Source organism: Natator depressus, chromosome 27 (genome assembly GCF_965152275.1).
Source record: "Natator depressus isolate rNatDep1 chromosome 27, rNatDep2.hap1, whole genome shotgun sequence".
Classification (NCBI taxonomy): Eukaryota; Metazoa; Chordata; order Testudines; family Cheloniidae; genus Natator; species Natator depressus.
This window is the reverse complement of record NC_134260.1, coordinates 12,082,012-12,100,988: the sequence shown is the minus strand read 5'-3', so window position 1 is coordinate 12,100,988 and position 18,977 is coordinate 12,082,012. Positions and strand designations below refer to the sequence as shown.

At 47.9% G+C, this 18,977-nt stretch overlaps 1 protein-coding gene across 1 annotated transcript in view; it reads right to left on the bottom strand.

Annotated features, from left to right (window-relative positions):
- LASP1 (LIM and SH3 protein 1) overlaps window positions 1-18,977 on the bottom strand; it is a 50,299-nt gene that overhangs the window by 26,131 nt on the left and 5,191 nt on the right. Inside the window, exon 2 of the mRNA XM_074941028.1 lies at window positions 17,079-17,173. Within this exon, the coding sequence (XP_074797129.1) occupies window positions 17,079-17,173 (95 nt within the window). The remainder of the gene's footprint in view (window positions 1-17,078; window positions 17,174-18,977) is intronic.

Sequence of the window (18,977 nt, the reverse complement as noted above, 5' to 3'; positions counted from 1 at the left end):
GAGTAGCAAGGTGACTAAAATGTCAGCAGTCTAGCCACAATTGTCATCTGTGCTCGCCCAGGGCAGAGTTAAAGCTTGTTAAAAAGTCCTGACCAATGGATTTTTAAAGAGGAAAGAAGTCTCATGAGGACAGCTTGGCTGTTGCTGGCACAGATCTGACCCCATCTTTAGACAGGTCTACCCCACTGTTAGCAAACTTCCCTGGGCTTTGTGGAAGATGGGTTTCCCTGAAAGAAGAAGAAACTGACTTAGATGCTGAACTCTGGTAGTATTTGGCTAGCACAGATCTCAGACCTAAAAGGTTACTGTCCTGGGGCAGTGGAGACTATGCTAACAACTGGCTTTAAATGCAGTTAACATGCTTTAAAACCTAGTCGGGAGAGGGCCTAAGAAAGGGTGTAGATCAAGACCCAATACAAGAAACATGAAAGTTGGCAGGAGCATATGGTTGGGGGGAGGGAAGATATGGGGAAGTGGCTAATCAGTCATAGGTGGTGCAGAAGTGGTAAATTTGGAGATGCATATTAAAGAGATTTAGATTTAACACTGAACCATGCTGCTAGGAGACCCTGTTCAGAGCACTGTTGTATCCCAATGGTTTCCTGCCACCCTTTTTATTCCCCAATTTGAAAGCACTGTTTTAGAGGGGGACGTAGCCTTCTCCAGTGAGGACAGCTAAGATAGGACCAACTCTGTCCCAGACACTGTACAAAGGCAGGAGAAATCTCCTTTCATGACAGGATTCAGCCTGCAAACAGGCTCCAGAAGACTGTACCACTGATCTCTGCTGTTTCAGGCGGTATGCAGAGAGGATGCAAGCCCACTCCAATGAGGCCTGGAATTCTAGTACCTCACATCTCTGAAACCCCTAGGGATGGTGTTTCCCCACCCCCACACTGTCATTTCCTCCTCTCTCCAGCCCCCACCCCATTCCTTCCCTAGGAGGCTCTCTGTGCCAGGAGCAGAGTCGAAGTTTCTTCTGACATTTCAGACTGAAAGTGACAAGGCTGCATTTCAGTTAGAAGCACACTGCTGTTCTGCTTTTCCTCCAAGTGCAGAGTCTAGCCAATGGTAGTGTGTTAATCCAACACTACACATGGCCTTTATTGGGGCAGGAGAGGATAGTTTGGGCCTTGCTCTCTGGCTCTTTCCTCACACAGAGCCCCCTGAGGTCTCCAGGAAGAGGCAGCCAGATTCTAAGCTGCTCCCCATACCAAGTGATTGAGCTACAAATTTTCCCAAGGCAGACTCTTTTCATGGTAATGAGTGCAGTTTAAGAACCAAAAATAGACCTTCTCCTTGGATCCAGAAGTCAAGCCACGTTCTCTGTTGGGGGGTTTGAGAGCCAGAAGATTCTTCAGACCAACCCTGACTTTACTTATAGCCAGCCACGTTAATGACAATGGGTTGTCCAGATCTGACACTGCAATCAGAACAGATAACTAAAATAGACCCCAGCTTCCCTCTCCCATGATACCAATGGGACTGAAAAGTCACCAATATCAGCTGATCTGATTATATGCACAGGGAACAGGTGGAAAGAAAAGGAGGACTTGTGGCACCTTAGAGAGTAACAAATTTTTTGAGCATAAGCTTTCGTGAGCTGCAGCTCACTTCATCGGATGCATGCCATCCGATGAAGAGAGCTGCAGCTCACAGAAACTTATGCTCAAATAAATTGGTTAGTCTCTATGGTGCCACAAGTCCTCCTTTTCTTTTTGCAGATGCAGACTAACATGGCTGCTACTCTGAAACCTGTCAGGGAACAGGTGGTGAGATCAGTAGTCCCTCTTCTAATAAGAGCTATACTAGGACTACGATTCACTTTTTGGAGAGTGACACCACCCCCCATAGCAGATCTCACCGATACGTGGAGGGAGGGTAGAAACCCTTTCTTACTCCAGGTAAAGAGGAAACCTTTATATACATTCAGGCCAGCCAAAGAAGCTGCTGCACTACTGTAAGATATATGGGTTCTGTGAAGGGGAAATGCAGTTTGTAAAAATCTCACATACTGGCAAGAATGGAGCTGCATTTATGGTTCAGTCATGGCCCATGAGCTTCATGCTATCTGCTAGCACAGAGCCCAGTCATTAGGTTACTATGGTAACTGCATCCGATGCTCTGGGCATGCTAATGCAAGAGCCAGAACTCCCAACCATGGCCTCAGGGTGTTGGTGAGAGAAGCTGTGGTCACAGCATTTAAAAAACCAAAACAAAAAACAAACAAAAACACACCCACACCCACACCACGCTTTTACCTGGTGAGGAAATTTAAATTCCTCTCAAGGAGTTGGTTTATTTGGGGTTTTTTTGGTGCTGGTCTGGTTAAGAGACTCAGGGGGCCTTCCGTCACCAGGAAATACACAATTCAAGGGCATGATTTACAGTTTCGTTGGGTTCTACCCCCAACCCCCAAAAGTCAATTTGTTTTGCTCGTATACCAAGACATGCTTGAAAACAGATCTTAAAGCTCCTGGTAGAGCACATCAAAGGCCAGGTATTGCATATGCAATACAAGTGTCAGTTCTAAGAGCAGCACGTACATTCAACTCACACCCACCCCAATATCTTTTACAGATAAATCCGAAAGAAGAGATTCATGAAAGCAAGAAGCCAGGTACACCAAGAAGTCAGGTGCTATGGAAACTTCACCCCCTCAGGTCTGCCAGCCCTAACATGGGACACTTGGTGCTGGTTGCGACCTTAGTCTCCCATGCAACACTGAGCCCATTAACGGTCTCACCTATGATGTGCCAGGATTTTTTTTTAAAGACAGGCCTCCAGAAAGGCAGCTTGCCCTCCCAACATCCTGCATTCTCAAGAGTGCTTTACCAACAAGGGCTAGTTAACCTAATGCAGCAGGTAAATATCTGCATTTGTAAGTTGTTTGCCCCAAGGCCAAGGGGAGAAAGGCTTAGAATTCAGGGATGCACAGCATAACTGTTGGACTACTTGTTTTCTTAGCTGAAGACCACATGTAGTTTGACAGGCGCTAACACTGCTCTGAACAGAGATAGAAAGCTGTGCGAGTGCCCATGCCACTAGGGACGCAGTCTGGATCAGACACGACTATATAAAAGAATAAGCAAGCACTCGAACCTTTTCCCTAGATCTTACATCACCACACTCATGATCATAAAGCATGAGACAGAAGGGCTGCCTGATTAAGAACAGACATTTAAATCCTTTGCCAGTCTAAGGCAGGGAGTTACTGATTTAGAGCATTGGCCCCAGCCAGTCACCCACTCACAAGAGTCAGTGCTTCCCAGTATAAACACAGGAGCCTGTATTCTTAGAACAAGGCAGAAAGAGAATCACCTCATATGCATGAGAATCAGCGACAGAAACAGGCAGCAATAAATTAAACCTTAATGAGAAAGCACTGGGTGAGCAGCCTTGGTTCAACAACAGAATACAAGGCAGCATGTGTGGGAATGACATCTCTGCTCTTTCCCCTCACCCACCCTCAACATCTTGGGGGAATTCACAGAGAAGGCAGTTCTCTCTCACATGCCATTGAAGGTCTCCTGGTGGGGTGGCATGGTGTATTCCTTGGCTTAGAGGGCTGAAATCAGAAACCAAGAAAGGAGTGTAGCGGTAAGCGTCCCCGTTCCAGCCTTCCCCGTAAGCAAGGCCCAGTCTTGGCAGACGAAGTCCAAACGCTCATGTTCTAGAGGGATGCGACCTGGCCTTTCCTTTCCAAATGCACAACACTGAAGTAGTTTGGATGGTCTGTGCCGAGCAGATGCACATGGAACAATATGCTCCATGACATCTCCTTCTGGGCATTGGAGTCTCCATGCAGAGATCCTTTAAGAAAAGGGAGCAGCATCCCCCACACATCCAGTCAGTTTCCAAAGAGACTACGCTACAGGATTAACAGCAGGTTTCGGAGTAGCAGCCGTGTTCATCTGTATTCGCAAAAAGAAGAGGAGGACTTGTGGCACCTTGTAGCTCACAAAAGCTTATGCTCAAATAAATTTGAGCGTCTAAGGTGCCACAAGTCCTCCTTTTCTTTAAGATTAACAGCAGTGCACATCTATAAATAAGCCAGGCTGCTATTCTCAGGGCCCATTCCTAGGCATCAACGCAATGTCATGGCTAGACAGTTAACCTCGGTCTGTGACATAGGTTAAACCTGGCTCCTGGGATACTGAATTCTTCAGTCCTAAACTGGACTGGATTCCCCTCCTCACACCCCCAAGAGGGCAACTGGCTAATATTTGCCCCGATTAGTAAGAGACCCAGGTGAGAGTACCTTGGAAATTCAGGGAGATAGATTCACCTCGAGGTGAATCTTACACTGTCATACAAGGCACTGCACAGGTTGATGTACTCAGACTAGTGCAGCTAAGGACAGTGGTGTAGACAGGCGAGCAACTCAAGTGCGTCCCTGGAGTGTTTGTACAGCCTGCACTGAAACCTACGGTGCTGTGCTAGCAGGGGCATGCTCTGCTGCCGTCATGTCTCAGATCACGGGGGACATCCCCTAAGAGGAAAAGCTAAACCAGAAACCTTCTGGTTCCCTTCTGCCAGTCTTCACTGCAGCTAGGAGTGAGCCTCCCAGCCCAGAGAGAGAGACTTGGGCTAGCAGGGCTCAAGCTAGTGCAATAAAAATAGCAATGTGGGTGTTGTAGCTCAGGGTCTCAGGGCCACCCTGTTTCTACACTGCAGAAGAGGAATACTTTCCCCAAGGAAGGTTTTTAGACACAGGCAGCTGAGAGGGCGAATACAGGGAAACTTAAGTCTAGTCAGTGTGACTAACTGAAAGGAAGTAATTAGTCCCACGCACCCTCAGAGGTGAGGTTTGTGTAGAGTCTGCTGCTAAGTGATAGTAACTCAGACAAAAATGCTAACCTTTCGAGAGAGGGAGAGACACAGCGGATACATCCATTTAAGTCATTATCTTTACAGCTACATTGACTTGGAGGCAGAAGCCTGGGTTCAGCTCTGACTGCCAACTGCATGTGACCTCAGGGCAAGTCACTTTGTCAGTACAGAAGTGGAAGTATGGAAAGAGACTTCCCCTTGTCGGAAGCTCTGGGTGTGCTGAAGGGGTGGAGTATGAAGAGGGGACTGGAGGTAGTGAAGTGAGCCTCAAGCATGAAAGCCATGCAGGGATTGTGGAATGGAAATTGTTTGGTGCCACACAGAAATGCCACCGATTCTGGACTAATAACTACAAAACCTAGGGGCAGTAAGACCAAAATGAGAAAAAGCAGTGACAGCGAGATATGAGAAGGCCTCCCAGTCTGGTGCACACCTGTGTCTCAACAACTGCTTTAGCAGCAATGCAGATGCAGACAGATTTTAACATTCTGCTACTGATAAAGAGGAGACAGCCCCAACAGAGGGAGGGGGATCTGCCTCACATTTCAGGCCTCTTGCATGGATGTGGTCAGTAGCTGCTGAGCCTAATTAGAGTTTAATGAATTGACAAATGGGATGCCCCCCCTAAATCCCCACCACAGGGAACTGCTGTCAGATTAAGTGAACGGTATTTAAATATGTGGGGCAGAGAGAGACATGTGACCAAGTAAAGCCTCAGTGCTCTGGAAGCAGGCTCTTCCTTCTCCAGCCTTGTATCCTTGTTCAGGACCAACAGAGTAACAGCCCCTTTAATCCACAGCTCCCTTGGACCTAGGGTGATTACATACAATGGGAGAGAGTAAAAACCTCCCCCAAGCAAGCTACACCTGACATAAAAGCAACTAAACATAAATCAGCTCAGAGATCTAGGAGGAGGGAAGACAAGTACACAGCTCTGGCAGGAAAAGAAAATCCCCACGCTGACCAGTTTTCAAATGCTGCCTGTCCTGCTCAAGCAGGAAATTAGGCCAATGCAGTTGTCTAAGTCCTGTCCCCATCCCCCCACCCTGGGGAAGAATTCTGGCTTCTGCACCCAGCAAGAAACAGCACAAATCCCTCTGTATTACATCTACACCTGCGGAGAGTCCCCTGCCCTGAAAAGCTCCTTTCTTAGGGAGCAAGATCTCCTTGTAGGAAGCAAGATTGCTACAGAATCCCACCCTAGCCCATAAGAACTCCCTACACAGACCTCCTGCTAAGGTTCCTAATGGGCTACCACTAGCTCAGCTGCATCAGTGGGAGCCCTGCTATAGACAAGGCTCTGGTACATATATAATTTTTAAATTTGTCAACTAAAACTGGTCAGAGCTATGAAAGCACACATTAACAACTCTGCGAGAGCCAAAGTGCTATCAACATGAAAGCTGGTTTGCTGCTGTTAATTTCAAATCCTAGGATTACTTGGAGATCTCTACATTTTCTGTTTACTTTGTGCATTTAACAGTACTTTGACTTGCTGGTTTTGCAATTTCCCTGGTAGGATCAGTTTCTCCTGGCTTTCACACCACCACAGAGGGGGGAAAAAAATTCACACTGGCTCTTACAGAGCCATCAAAAGTTGGCAGTAGAAGTCAGCTTCAGTCCAGGACCAGAAGCTCCTGAACCAGAGATTGTAAATTGAGCACCTCCTAAAGCTACAGGAAAAGACTTTCCAGTTCTCTGAGCAGAGATGGCCATCTCAATTTCACCCTTCTTTTGGGTCAGGTTTACTGGCAACTCATGAACCAGAGAAGACGTGGCTGGGTTTGTTTGTTTTTTTTCAGACCCAGGACTGGCAGTTTGTAACACTTTACTTCAAATCAAGCTTGCTCTCACCAAGGCAAAAGATTTGTGTTCTGTCCCTTTTTCAGGCCAGACCTGCCCTTTAAGACCAATGTATAAATCAGGGAGCAGTCTCCCAAAGGTGGAAACTTTAATCTTGTCATCCAAGAGCCTCAAAAAAGGTATTTGGGCACTTAACTCATTGAAACAGATGGGAGTTACATGCCTAAATGTCTTTTAGTATCTGGGCTGTCCATGCTGCAAAGACTCTTCCTACCATCATGGCCTCTACTAGACTAGAGCATTGTATTAAAGACAAGTTCTAACATGACTTGTCCATATAGCAAACTTGTTAGAACCACAGTTAGTTGGAATGGGATTTAAACACCACTGTGGCTGGTGCCTTGGACAGATCTGAACAGCAAGGAGTGGGTTGTGGGGTTTAGTTCCTCCACTATCCACAGACATCTAATGCCCCAGCCTGGAATGCAGCATGCCTTCTCTCCAAGGGGACAAGTCACCTTTCACAGCTGTATTAAGGCTTCAGTAAGAGTTAAACAAAAGGAAGTAATAGACTGGATTTTTGGCAAAGCAGAAAAAGACACATCCGGCCTTTCAAAGAGCTTTCCAGAGCTGCTAATTCTTGGGAACAAAAACACTATTTTTGAAGACCTATTTTTAAAGACACCTCCTCCCTGCTGCAGAGGACCTGCAAGCCTCTAGCTGCACCAGGAGCGGCTGCTTTGGGGAAGGGAGGTCAGTTCCTCAAAAAGTATTCTGGGAAGAGTCTATGCCAGCTCTGCATGTGTACAGCAGAGCAGCTACCATTTACAGTCTGCCTCAGAAACTGGATTCAAATTAGGTAGTTGAGACAGGCAACCAGGAAAGTTATGAGAGTGAAGCCTCATTCAATAGGTGTCTCTAGGATTCCCACCTTTTACCTCCCATCACACACCCTTCTTGCGAAACAGGGCAGAGTACCCCCTGCAGCAGACTGTTCTCCACTAACTGCTGCAGGGAGCCCGTGTGCCTCCGTTGGAGGGAATGAATCCCCCCGTACCCCCCCCCCCCCATCAGTGGCAGATCCAGCAATATTAAGGCTGGAACAGGATTCCTCCTTACACACTTCAAGTGAAAGGGAGTGTTTTTACAGGCTACTCAAACTGGTTCCTGCCCCTAGGAAAAAAAAAAATAAAATCAAGGGACTTTCCACTGGGGTGGGAGCAGACAATGTGCTGGCACCATACCACAGGAGTCCCAGCCTGCAGTGATCCTGATGTGTTTAGGGGCTACATGGCCCTTAGGCTCCTGAGCAAAAGGCACAAACCTCCTAGTCAGGCAGGAGTTACACTGCTCTACCCAGTGGCTCAGACAGCTCTGTAGCTAGTACAGATCAAACCTTTTAGAGGAGGATGTATTCCATCATTTGGGAGAACGGAAAGGTAGCCCAGGTAAGCAGTCAGCTCTCACCTCTACCCCCACAGCTTCCAGCTTGGCTGTTTAAGCTAAACTAAGGAAAGCTGCCTGCAAGAATGGGCTTCACAACTTCAGTCTCACCCCACTCCCCTTTCATCATTTGGCTGGCAACATCAAGCTGTGCATGCCCAGTTGTCCCCACACAGGGAGATGCCAACAGCCTGAGCTGAGTGAATGGGTGGACCAGAGCCAGGACTGATGGGCCCCTCCACCTCCAGCGAGCCTCTGAGGTTACTTATGGGAACAAAATGGGAACTGCAAAGAAGTTGGATTTTTCCAGGAGTTGTTTTGGCATCAAGTGAGGATGAGGTGGTTAAGCAAGATCTAGAAAGTCAATATGCTCTTATGCTCTCCCACCTCAGCAAGGTCCAGGGGAAGGGATGGGCAGACCGCAAGAGGAGGAGTTGGGGGTGTTTACAAGGAACTTCCAGGTCTCCTGCACTCTTAGTTCCACCACTGACATGTGTGGCCTTGGGAGAGAGAGTTGCCACTGTGTTTCAGTTTCCCCTTGCCCAAGAAAGGAGAGGGAAGGTAGGTAACTCACAAGGCTTGTGTCTGTGTTCAAGGGCTTTGAGCCCTCAGGAAAAGGTACCCGACTGGTAAAGTCTAGGCTTTAGAGCTCCTTACAGACAGGAGAAAGGCAGGTGCTCTGAGCACCCCATAGTACTGTACTAACAAGCTAGTTCAGCCAAGCCAGCTCACGCATCCCCATTTAAAAATGGAAGAGGGTTTATGATTGAGGGTAAGTGAAACCTGCCCCTTTGTCTTGTTCATACAGCTGCCTTCTCAAACATGCTCCGAGCTGAACCAATGGTCCATTGACATATGGGCCCAGTGCCCTCAGGTTACCAGCCTGGGAGCTCTCTGCGCAGAGGAAGGCTGCCTAACTTCTCTACCTCCACCGCATTTTGCTAGAGAAAGTGCATATGGCTCCCTCTCCCAAGGGCACCAACCTTGTCTTCAGAGAAACTTTCCATCCGAGGAGTCAGCAGCAACATGTCAGGCTACAATCTCTTGGGCAAGGCCACCATAGGGTCGAGACTGTTGGCAGAACAGGCTTGCCCTACCAGAGCCAGGGAGTGACTAAGCAACCAGCAAGACATGCCAGGCTCCCCAGTGCTGCTTTATTGCATTCCAACAGTGTCCTTTAGATAGCTTCAGGCTGCATTAATGACCCAGGTGATTAGACTCCCCATGAAAGAGACAAATAGATCTGCTAGGGGATGTTACTGAGCAGAAGACAGAATGAGGGCCTCCGACAACCACCACTGCCATGTCACAGTCAGGATCCCATGCCAACTCCACTTAAGCTTTCAAGTTTCTTCCCACAGAGATGGGCAAGCCCCCCCCCCCCCCCAATTATGCAGGGAGGTTAAGCGCATTGATGCTAGGGAGGACACGCAAGAGGCACACAGAGCCAGTCCTCCAGGTGGCACTCACTGTGCAGAGAATTAATGGGTCTGGCAGCTGGGGCCAGTGGCTTTATCTGTGAGAAGTCTGTGGCTCTGTTGAGAGCCCTCATTGGCTTCAACTGGAGAAAGTTATTCTCTGTCTTTATAGAAAGCCAACCTGAGAAGGCTCCTCCACTGTTCAGATGTCCTCCCAACCCCTAATTCAGCCCACAGATTCCTTCAGAAGAGCATCTGACTGCCACCTCTCCCCTGAAGCTGCTATACCAGAAAACCCCCACCCTGAGCTTTTGCTGGAAGAGAAGGAAGGGAGCTATTCTGGTTTGTATCCTTCCAGTACTCTGCCACCTCATCAACCCCCACCACCCCCTCAGAGCCAGGTGTGTCAGGGTCCTTTCCCCACAACAGCAAATGGAAATGCCAGCTCCCATTTGCAAGGAGACAGAGAGCATTTATTCTGAGCCACGTGGCTATGCAAAGCTGTGTACACGACCACAGAGAGCCAGTTACTCTGATCCAGGAACTCGGCAAAAAGGCATCACATAAACACCTGGACTCTGTCCCAGCTGCACAATTCCTCCCTGCCTCCCCACCCCCAGCTTGGAAGGGTCACTTTCATGTAATATGCTGCTACCAGATGGAGTGATTAGGCGTGCCAAGAACAAAGATTGTTGGCTTGTTTTGAAACTCAAAGCGGTTCTGCTTTTGCCTGCCACTTACTAACTTTTTCCAAGAGGGAAGTTGGCCCAAGAGGTAACAGCCAGTTTGCTCTGAACAGAAAGAAATTTACCAAATTAGAGATTTTTCCTCGAGATGGAATCTCAGTCAAGTCTTTGCAGTTATTCCCTGGAATCAAAGAAAGTTTCAGAAATAAGAACACTGGTCAAGTGCTTGATGCACTGTTATGGCAGCCCTGGAATACTGCCTAGGTTGATTCCCCAGCAATCATAAGCAACAGCTGGTTCTATGTACTGTGCAGCAAGGATAGCTTGACTCTGCAGCAAAGTGACAGGGTTTCAATTTCCCACCCTGCCCTGGAAAAGCCAGGAGAGGTACTACATAGGGCAGCCACTTCCTTCTTTGCGAAGGGCTGGAGCCCCAAAGAAACACTGCGATCAGGCGAGCACAGCAGGACCGACACACAGCTTTGTTATGTAGCATACCAAGTGCACACATCCTGAGCTCCTTGTGGGTGAGAAACAGCTTGTTTGGTGTGGTATGGGGGGAGGGGAGGCCAGGACCAGAATAAGTAGAACAGTCCAGTGCTAGGTTTTCCTTTGAGTGCTCAGCACAGGAGGAGGGCACTCACTTTCAAAGAGGACTGCAGTGAAGGTGAACAGAAGCGGTGTCAGCAACAGAGCCATCTCCCCTGTTTAAGCTCAAACAAAGGATGCGGCCCTTTTAAGAAGGCTGGTCTGCAGAGAGACCTGCTGCATCCTCTTCCCTGGGGGGAAATTGCTATGCAACTACGCCATTAACTTCCTGCCAGCTATTCCACAGCATCCAAGAAATAAAGGCAGCTAGCTCTGTGGGGTGTACACAAGGCAGAGATGGACAACCCCTCTGATTAGCCACACTCAAGCAGTCGGAGTCTACCCTGGTGGATGCATGTTCGCATTGGGCCTCTGGCCAGGTCTGATGTAAAGGAGATTGCTTAGCCTGTTATACCTGTGTAAGCCCACATTTGCACCACTAACTTCAACCAAGATCAGGGCCTGGCCTAGCATCTTTTGTAGAGTTAAGACACTCTTCCCTGCCCTCCAAGACGATATCTTGCCTTGGCTGGAATTGTGTTGTCAGAGGAAGGAACTCTGCTCTTTGTCACAGTCCAGGGAAAGACACATCCACCAGCAAAGGGAGACACATAATAGATTCTAATATTTATAGAGAATCATCAGTGTAGGATCACATGCACCCAGTGATGGAGGTCATCAGGTGGACTGCCAAAAAAGTTACCAACCCCTCCTTACCATGTTGCAGTAAGCAGTGCTGTACAGGAACTCCAGGGAGGAGATGCTGATTCTTCAATCTACTTTGCAGGGTTAAATACACATCTGAGGCTTCAAACAAGCTTTAAAGCAGAAGCTCTTTAGAGGTTTGACCAGAGAAGTCAGTTCTACTGCTGTGAGCAGAGGGAATTTAAGAGGCTCAAGGTGGAGAACTGCAGCCAATACAATGACCCCAGCAGAATACCCATCATGGCAGATTTAAGCAGGGCCTTATGCTGCAATGTCACCAAGCCTATGCATTGGGAATATGTACATTAAGTATGAGACACCAGAAGTTTAAGGCTTCCGCACAGCTTGGGGATGTGCTGGGATAAGAGGAGATATGAAGCTAGTGTCACTGCAGATAGCAACCAAGGCCTGAATTTGGATGGTAAGGACACCAGGAACTGCAGAGCCTAGCACCTGAGTTCTGCTACCCACCTTATATTATGCAGGCCGAGTAGCTGACTACACTCAGTCCTCCAATAATGGCACTGGCTCCCAATTTATTTCAGGAGTAGGGGTAACATTTCTAACTTGTTTGAAGCTATCACCCATGGTCTTAGCTTCAATCTTCCTGAAAGACCTATCTTGTCCTGCTTACCTGCACACACTTAGACCTGTGGCATATATTCAGCCTTGTTGACAAGAGCCTTCTCTGCAGCTCTTGCTAACCAGAAAAGCATTTCTGTATCTTACTTCAAAATTACAGCTGAAACCAGCCACCCCCCAGCCTATGCCTCTTCCATTTTTGTTATGGTATTTAAATCTACAGAGCTTTTCGGCACCCAATTTGCATGAGACACTGCAGAGTAACACAGGATAGGCCAAACCTGCTAACAATGAACAGCCTTTGTCAGTTGCTCTAGGACTTTGTATCAGAAGTCAATGGAGAAAGATTTACAAAGGCAGTTTAAATAAAAAAAAAAAAAAAAAAAAAGATACTCAAATGTGCTGGGAAAATAAAACAAGTGGAAGCACAAGCCTCCATCACTGTGGGGAGGGGGAGGGGAAAAGTCAGAGGGCAGAGTTAAACAGCCACGCTTTCTTGGAAGGCTGAGTACAGATTTATTACCGGGCAATGTCAGATAGCAAGGAGGAAGCCCAGCCTTCTTCCTACTGCTTTCTTGAAGACAGAGGCTTAGGGGCTGGCAAGAGGCCAGCACAGAGACAGAGGAGAGCCTATGGTAAGGCATGCTTGGAAAAAGCAGCCTCTCCTTGCCAGTATAAAGGTTGCTTTTCTTCCTTTTGGAAGATCTAGAGCTGCAAAGGGAACAGCTTATCATTAGCTGAGGCTGTTTAGAAAGGGTGGGTCCCATCTGGGCTCTCCCAGTGCCAGAGACAGGGTCATATGGAGGCAGAGCTCACCTTCCCTGGCCACTCCCTCCTCCCCCTCCCCAGAGCACCCTGAGAAAGCCATGTGGCTCCAGCTAAAGGGACATTAAAGGGAGAAAGTGAAAGCAGGAAACAAAACAGCAGAACTAGATTTAAGACTAAGATGTGGAGCCCAGATTCTGTGGCGATTGGTGCCCTAGACATGGGCTGCTTCTGTCATCTCTCTGGTAATGTAAGACATAGGTACCAGTGTATCCAGCCACCTCAATCCCTCTGCATTGATCCTCAACACCCTGGTGATGTACCGCAGGGCTATGACCCCATTTTACAGACAGATGACTGGAGGCAGAGATTAAGTGACCTGATCAAGGACACACATCTGTGGTGGAGCAGAGAACTGAACCCAGGTCTGACTGGTGGAGATTCCCATTACCCCAGTAAATAAGATGGACATTATGACAGGTGAGGGGCAGACTCAGAGCTGAAACCCAGAGTCTGGAGGAAGGGGATAGATTCTGCAAGTTACCAAATCACTCACTAGTGCTGTCCCCAGAGGTCATGCTTCCTAGTCACTGGCAACCCAGAACAGCCCTGGGGCAAACCTCAGAGCATTTAAAGCAAATCAGGAGTTCAGGTGTTTACAGGAATCTCTTGTGACAAAGATTCTTTGAGGGTGAAGTAAAAGGTTTAGGACAGTTAATTGCTTTGTTCAAGCCTCTGCATCTACCCCTGATGGTCTCTGGAGAAGAGGCAGCTTTCTGTACATCTCCTCAGGTCACCAAAGGGTTAAGATAGCAACTCTGCATCAAAGGGAATGCAGTTTCTCAACCCCTTCTGCTCCAGAGGGTTGCGCACACTCCTTGGAATCTCAGGAATTTCCCACTATTATCCCCACTTCCCTTTCACCAGAGGCAGGGTGAGAGGACTCTGGGCCCTTCCTTCTGCTCAGGACAAGAGAAGCACTCTGGGTGCAGGCTCTGGTTCTCACCTTCCATTCCCTGCCTAACCCCTCCCCCCCCAAAATCACCACATCAGGAGACAGAATGGCTTCCATGTGTTTAAGACAGAGGCTATCAGCCTTGCAAGATCAGAGTTAACCCTTAACAGCATTTCCCTTTTGAGGTTTGGCTATTTGCTAGAACCATGTTTGTCTCAGAGTCATGCACACAGGGACTCCCAGAAAGCAGACCTTCACCTGAGCTAACCAGCCACCCCCAGCAGAGCTAGGACTCTTCCAGAACTTTTTGTAGCGGTGCTGTGGCTAGGGAGTCCATGAAATCAGTGGCAAGATGATCACACACTAGTGGAGACTATTTGGTCTTCGATCCAAAGGAAGGAACTATTCATTGCTTTGAGGTCTTATAAAAAAAGGCAGAGGATCCTGGTTGTTGTGTGCTGGAAAGCGCCCAGCTCTTCACAATGCTGCACTGACACCAAATAAAAAAGTGGGGAGGTCCTACCCAATTTTCTTTTGTAGCTTCTCTGAAGTGTCCCTGTCCATGAGAGAGGCCTGGCAAAAGACTGGGGGAGGTTGCTTATTGGAGAGACACAGCAAGCACACAACCCTTGAATCCAAGTCAACATCCATTTTGACAACAGTTTAGGCTTAAGCCTCAATCATCTTTCTGCCGTTTGGAACTGGCTTGTCAAAACATAGCTCATTAGAGCAGCCAGCCAGGATCTCATTATATGAGCATCCAGCTTCTCTAGCTGGAGACAAGATGTTTGGGATGAAACTCAGTGTGGAAATCCAGCAGGCAGGTCTACTGCTGACCACACATCCTGTCCTGTGTGCCTGTGACAACCTAGAGCCTCCCAGCTTATTAGCAAGGTCTCCAACTCACAGCTGGGTCACTGGGGTGGCCTACATTAAAATCAGCAACAAATTCAAGATAAGAGCCTGCAGGATCCAGATTTGATGGCACTGAACAGCCAACGTCCAGTGCTGGCAATAAATATTCCTTTCTTTGGCCTGCAGTAACTAAACACATTGGTGCTACAGAAGTTTCCTGTTCTGCCTACATGTTAGAGCCAGAAGTGGAAGGTGCCAGGACATGACCTGTGCATAGCCAGAGAGAGTTAAGTAGCAAGTGACTCATTTCCTCACCTCACTGTAGCACTGCATCTCAGAGAATCAGAACCTATAGAGATCATGCCCAACCTGCCTGGGAGCCAGGAACTGCAGTGGTCCACTCCTAGTTCTAACACCAACTCCTGTGGCCTTGAGCAAGTCACAACCTCTGGCTGTTGCCAACACTTTTGGCAAAGTTTTTCCTCACTGCCACAGTCCACAGGGTTGTCAGTAGTGAGGGGAGCACTATGTTAAAGGAGCAGCAGGAAGTTTTTGCCAGCACACCTGGTATAGCAAGGCCTGCATCTCAGTTCTACCCTAACCCCATTTGATAGCTCTGGTGGGGTATACCCACTTTATAAGAATGCTGTCAGGATTAAAGTACTTGGTAAATGGAACGAGCGATACAAATTCTAAGCAGTATCAGCTTAACAGCTCTTAGAAAGAGAATTACTTGGTATTTGTAAAGTGGCAACAAAAAAAATCCCCTAGTACAAGCTGCTTTATAGTCATTAGAGAGACATGTCAAATTAACAGTCAAATTCCTACCTGTGAATTCAATGGGAGTAAGATTGGGGCCAACAATGCAGGAGCCAGCTGTATATTGCTAACACTAGAACCTCAGCAGTTAACAGATTTAGCTTTTGCACATTAAACCAGAATGATCAGTCTTGTGTGCCTCAGTTTCACTATCCCCTGCAGAGATTTAAAAGTCCAAGACAAAGGGAGATTGAGGATTATGAACAGGAAGAGTGGCTGCTGTAGCTCACGAAAGCTCATGCTCAAATAAATTGGTTAGTCTCTAAGGTGCCACAAGTCCTCCTTTTCTTTTAGTAAAACTTCAAATCCTTTGGATCTAAACAAAGTGAACCCTTTTGTGAAACCCTATTTAATCACTTGTCAGATATAGTGAAGATTAAGCACCGAAAGTGTTAACACTTGCTAGTGTCCCATTATGAAGCATCCGGTACTCAAGTCCTCTAAGGAGAAGACAATGCTCCCCAGCTACTGCATTAAGTGGCATGACTACAGGAAGAGGAATGGAAAGTCCCTTTTGACAGCAGAAGGATTGAGAGTAGGCAGTGATGACCAATCAGAAAGCTAACTGGGTGCCAATCCAGAAGTGATGCTAAACTGAATGGCCTCAGATTGAGGGGGTGGAGCTTGTTGTGTATTTGAAGAAAGCCCTGGTGGTAGAAACTCATTTTAAGCATCTTTCCTGAGAAAGCACACATGGTCAGAGCTGTGCTCTGCTTTCAAGTACCTCTCTGCTCTCACTCCTTTATATCCCCACTGCCCCTTTCATCTCTCCAGGTGCTTTCAGTCCCTGTTACCACAGTATCTGAGCACCTCACACTCTGGTGTACTTATCACGACAACATCCTTGTTAAGTAGGGAAGTGCTCTTTTCCTCCTCATTTTACAGATGGGCAAATTAAGTGACTTGCCAAAGATCACAGGAAGCCTATGGCAGTGCAGGGAATTGAAACTGGATCGCTCAAGACCCTGACTAGCACCCAACCACTGGACCATCCTTATTCTTTGCATATAAAGGATATATTTCCCTCCCTCTGCCCCTCCCACTGTGCTCAGCATGATCCAGACTCCTTCCCTGAAGGCATTTTGCAGAGCCTTCTTAAGGCAAATGCCACATAGATCACCACAACGCATCCTTGTGATACATGGGAGAGAGGGTTCAAACACATTCCCCCAAGTGACAGCTACCCTGTTCAGAGGTTATGACTTGGCATTTAAGTCAGAGGGGATGTTTGCTTTCGTGTCTGGAGTGCCCCACTATGGCACAAACAATCTAACTGGTCTTGAGTTGTGTGCCTTTGACAATGTCAGTTTATAACTTTGAGATGGGACTAGTCTCTAACCCTCATCCCCCTCAACTAAGAGCTGGGGCATCAAGAATGCCTTTTGGTGCAAGCGTTCTGTGGGAGCAACCGGAAGCAAATTCCAGCATCAAGAGACCTTAGCCAAGAACATCCCCTGCACCTGCTGGCATCAGCTTGAACTTCCTGGCAACTGGGAAGCATCTAAGCAAAGTTCAAGGTAGCCAGAAACCAAGACCTACAAAGTTTTGCAGAGCCAGCACAACCCCTGAATGACACTTCCAGCATGGCACTCTAAGGTGTTATTAGAATGAGGAGCAGAGACTTACGCATTGCAATACGGCTTCTTCTCATAGCCCTTGTAGTTTTTCATGTTTAGGGTCATCTTGCAGGTCTCGCAGTGGAAACATGCTTTATGCCAGAACTGCAAACAAACAAGAGAACAGTTAACAGGAGATGCTTGCAATTCTAACAGCACAGGATTCCTCTCCTCAGAAAGGATGTTCCTCAGAGCACCAGGTCCAAGCCTCTTTTCTGGAGCTCAGTGGCTCCTTCCGCTGACACCGGATCCTTCAGAGAGACTTTTCGAGGAAGAGATTAGACAAAGGGTTCCTACCAGCCTAGGACCCTGGGTTCACATCAGGGAGACTGGGCCTCTATTGCAGAGAGCTATGGTTTTAGTATTCTGGTAGCATTGCATGAAACTGTTGCCAACCACGAAGAGTTTACAATACAATACAACTACACAAGACAAAGCAGGAGCTTACAATTTACAGGCAGCGTGAACAATGGTTTCAAAGCTCCATGTTAGCGCCATCTTTAATTTTGTGCCAAGGAGGGGGCTGTTATTGGGAGGGAGTTTGCTAATCAGAGAGACAAAAGGGACAAGGCACATTAATGGGAGGGGAGAAAGGCCATGAGGAAAGAAAGCAAGCAGGGGAAGGGGAGCATGAAAGGAGCAAGGCTGAAGTGAAGCAAGTGAGGGACAGAGAGTGAACAGATTGTCTAGAAGACAAACAACAGCCCAAAGGTCCCTGCTTCTGGTGCTTGCCTCTGTTCTCACTGGCTAGAGGTATGGATGGCCCCCTTGCAGCAAATTTCTTCCCTGAGCTCACATAGTTGGGCAGAGGCAAAGCCACTCGAAACCTGGTAGGGGAACCCTTACCCCCTTTGGGGACACCTGGGATCAGCTCCCTCCCTCCTCACCCCACCCCCCCATGGCACAGCCACACCTGCTGCAGTTGCTTTTCTCTGCTCCTACCAGGGGAGTTTGAGTGGCCCCCAAGAAAAACTGGTTATACCATTAGGAAGCTCTGAACTGGGAAGAGACAGGTAGTAGCTGAAGGGAACTTCAGCCTGACAAGGCAGCATTTAACTAGGCTGAAATCCAGGAATGAGGCATCTTTGTATTTCCCCACGTCTTGTGGGTGCCCCATAAGGATATCCCATTCCCCCACCCCAGCTGGAGGCTGGTACTCTAAACAGCAGAATACTCTGAGCAGAATGCCAGTCCCAGCTGCAGTTGCTCCCTTACAGACACCAAATGCACATACTTGCACTTCAATTGAGGCCAGAAGAGACATTCCTTGAAATCCAGTCCATGACCCACTTTTCTAATATGCCAACATTACAGGTTATGACATTCAGTGAACACACATCTACCCTGCCTTAGCATCTCGGAGATGCTTCTTAGATGGAAATATTCGCACTCAGCATCTGACCGACAGGACAAGCCTCCTGCTAAGTCCTGACAAAGTTCTAGCAACAGTACAGAAACACAATCCAGACCTTCCCTGTGGTAACCTTGAAACCAGCACCTGGACTTCCATCTCCCAGCCAGACACCCAGAAACATCTACAGCTACTAAGTGTAGAAGTTACCCAAGCACGAAGGGGTGCTGCAGAGGAAACCCTCCAGGCCCAAATTCTCTGCTCATGCAGAGCCCAGAGTTTCCTCAGTTAACGGCATGGCTGAGCAGAGCCCACCCATCCAGCGTCAAATCACCCTCCTTCCCCACACCCAGAGAAATTCAGGTCATCATGAGGGCTTAAGGCTAGAGACTTACCAACCTAGGGGGATAACACGGTTTAAGAGAGATTCCCCAACAAGCCATGAAAGTCCCCCCTTGAGGCTGCATTTCTACCCCTGTCATGCTAGGGAGTCACTGCTAGCTGCATAGCTAAGCTCCCAACCCTGGCTAAAAATCCCCAAGCTCAGGGTGGACAGCT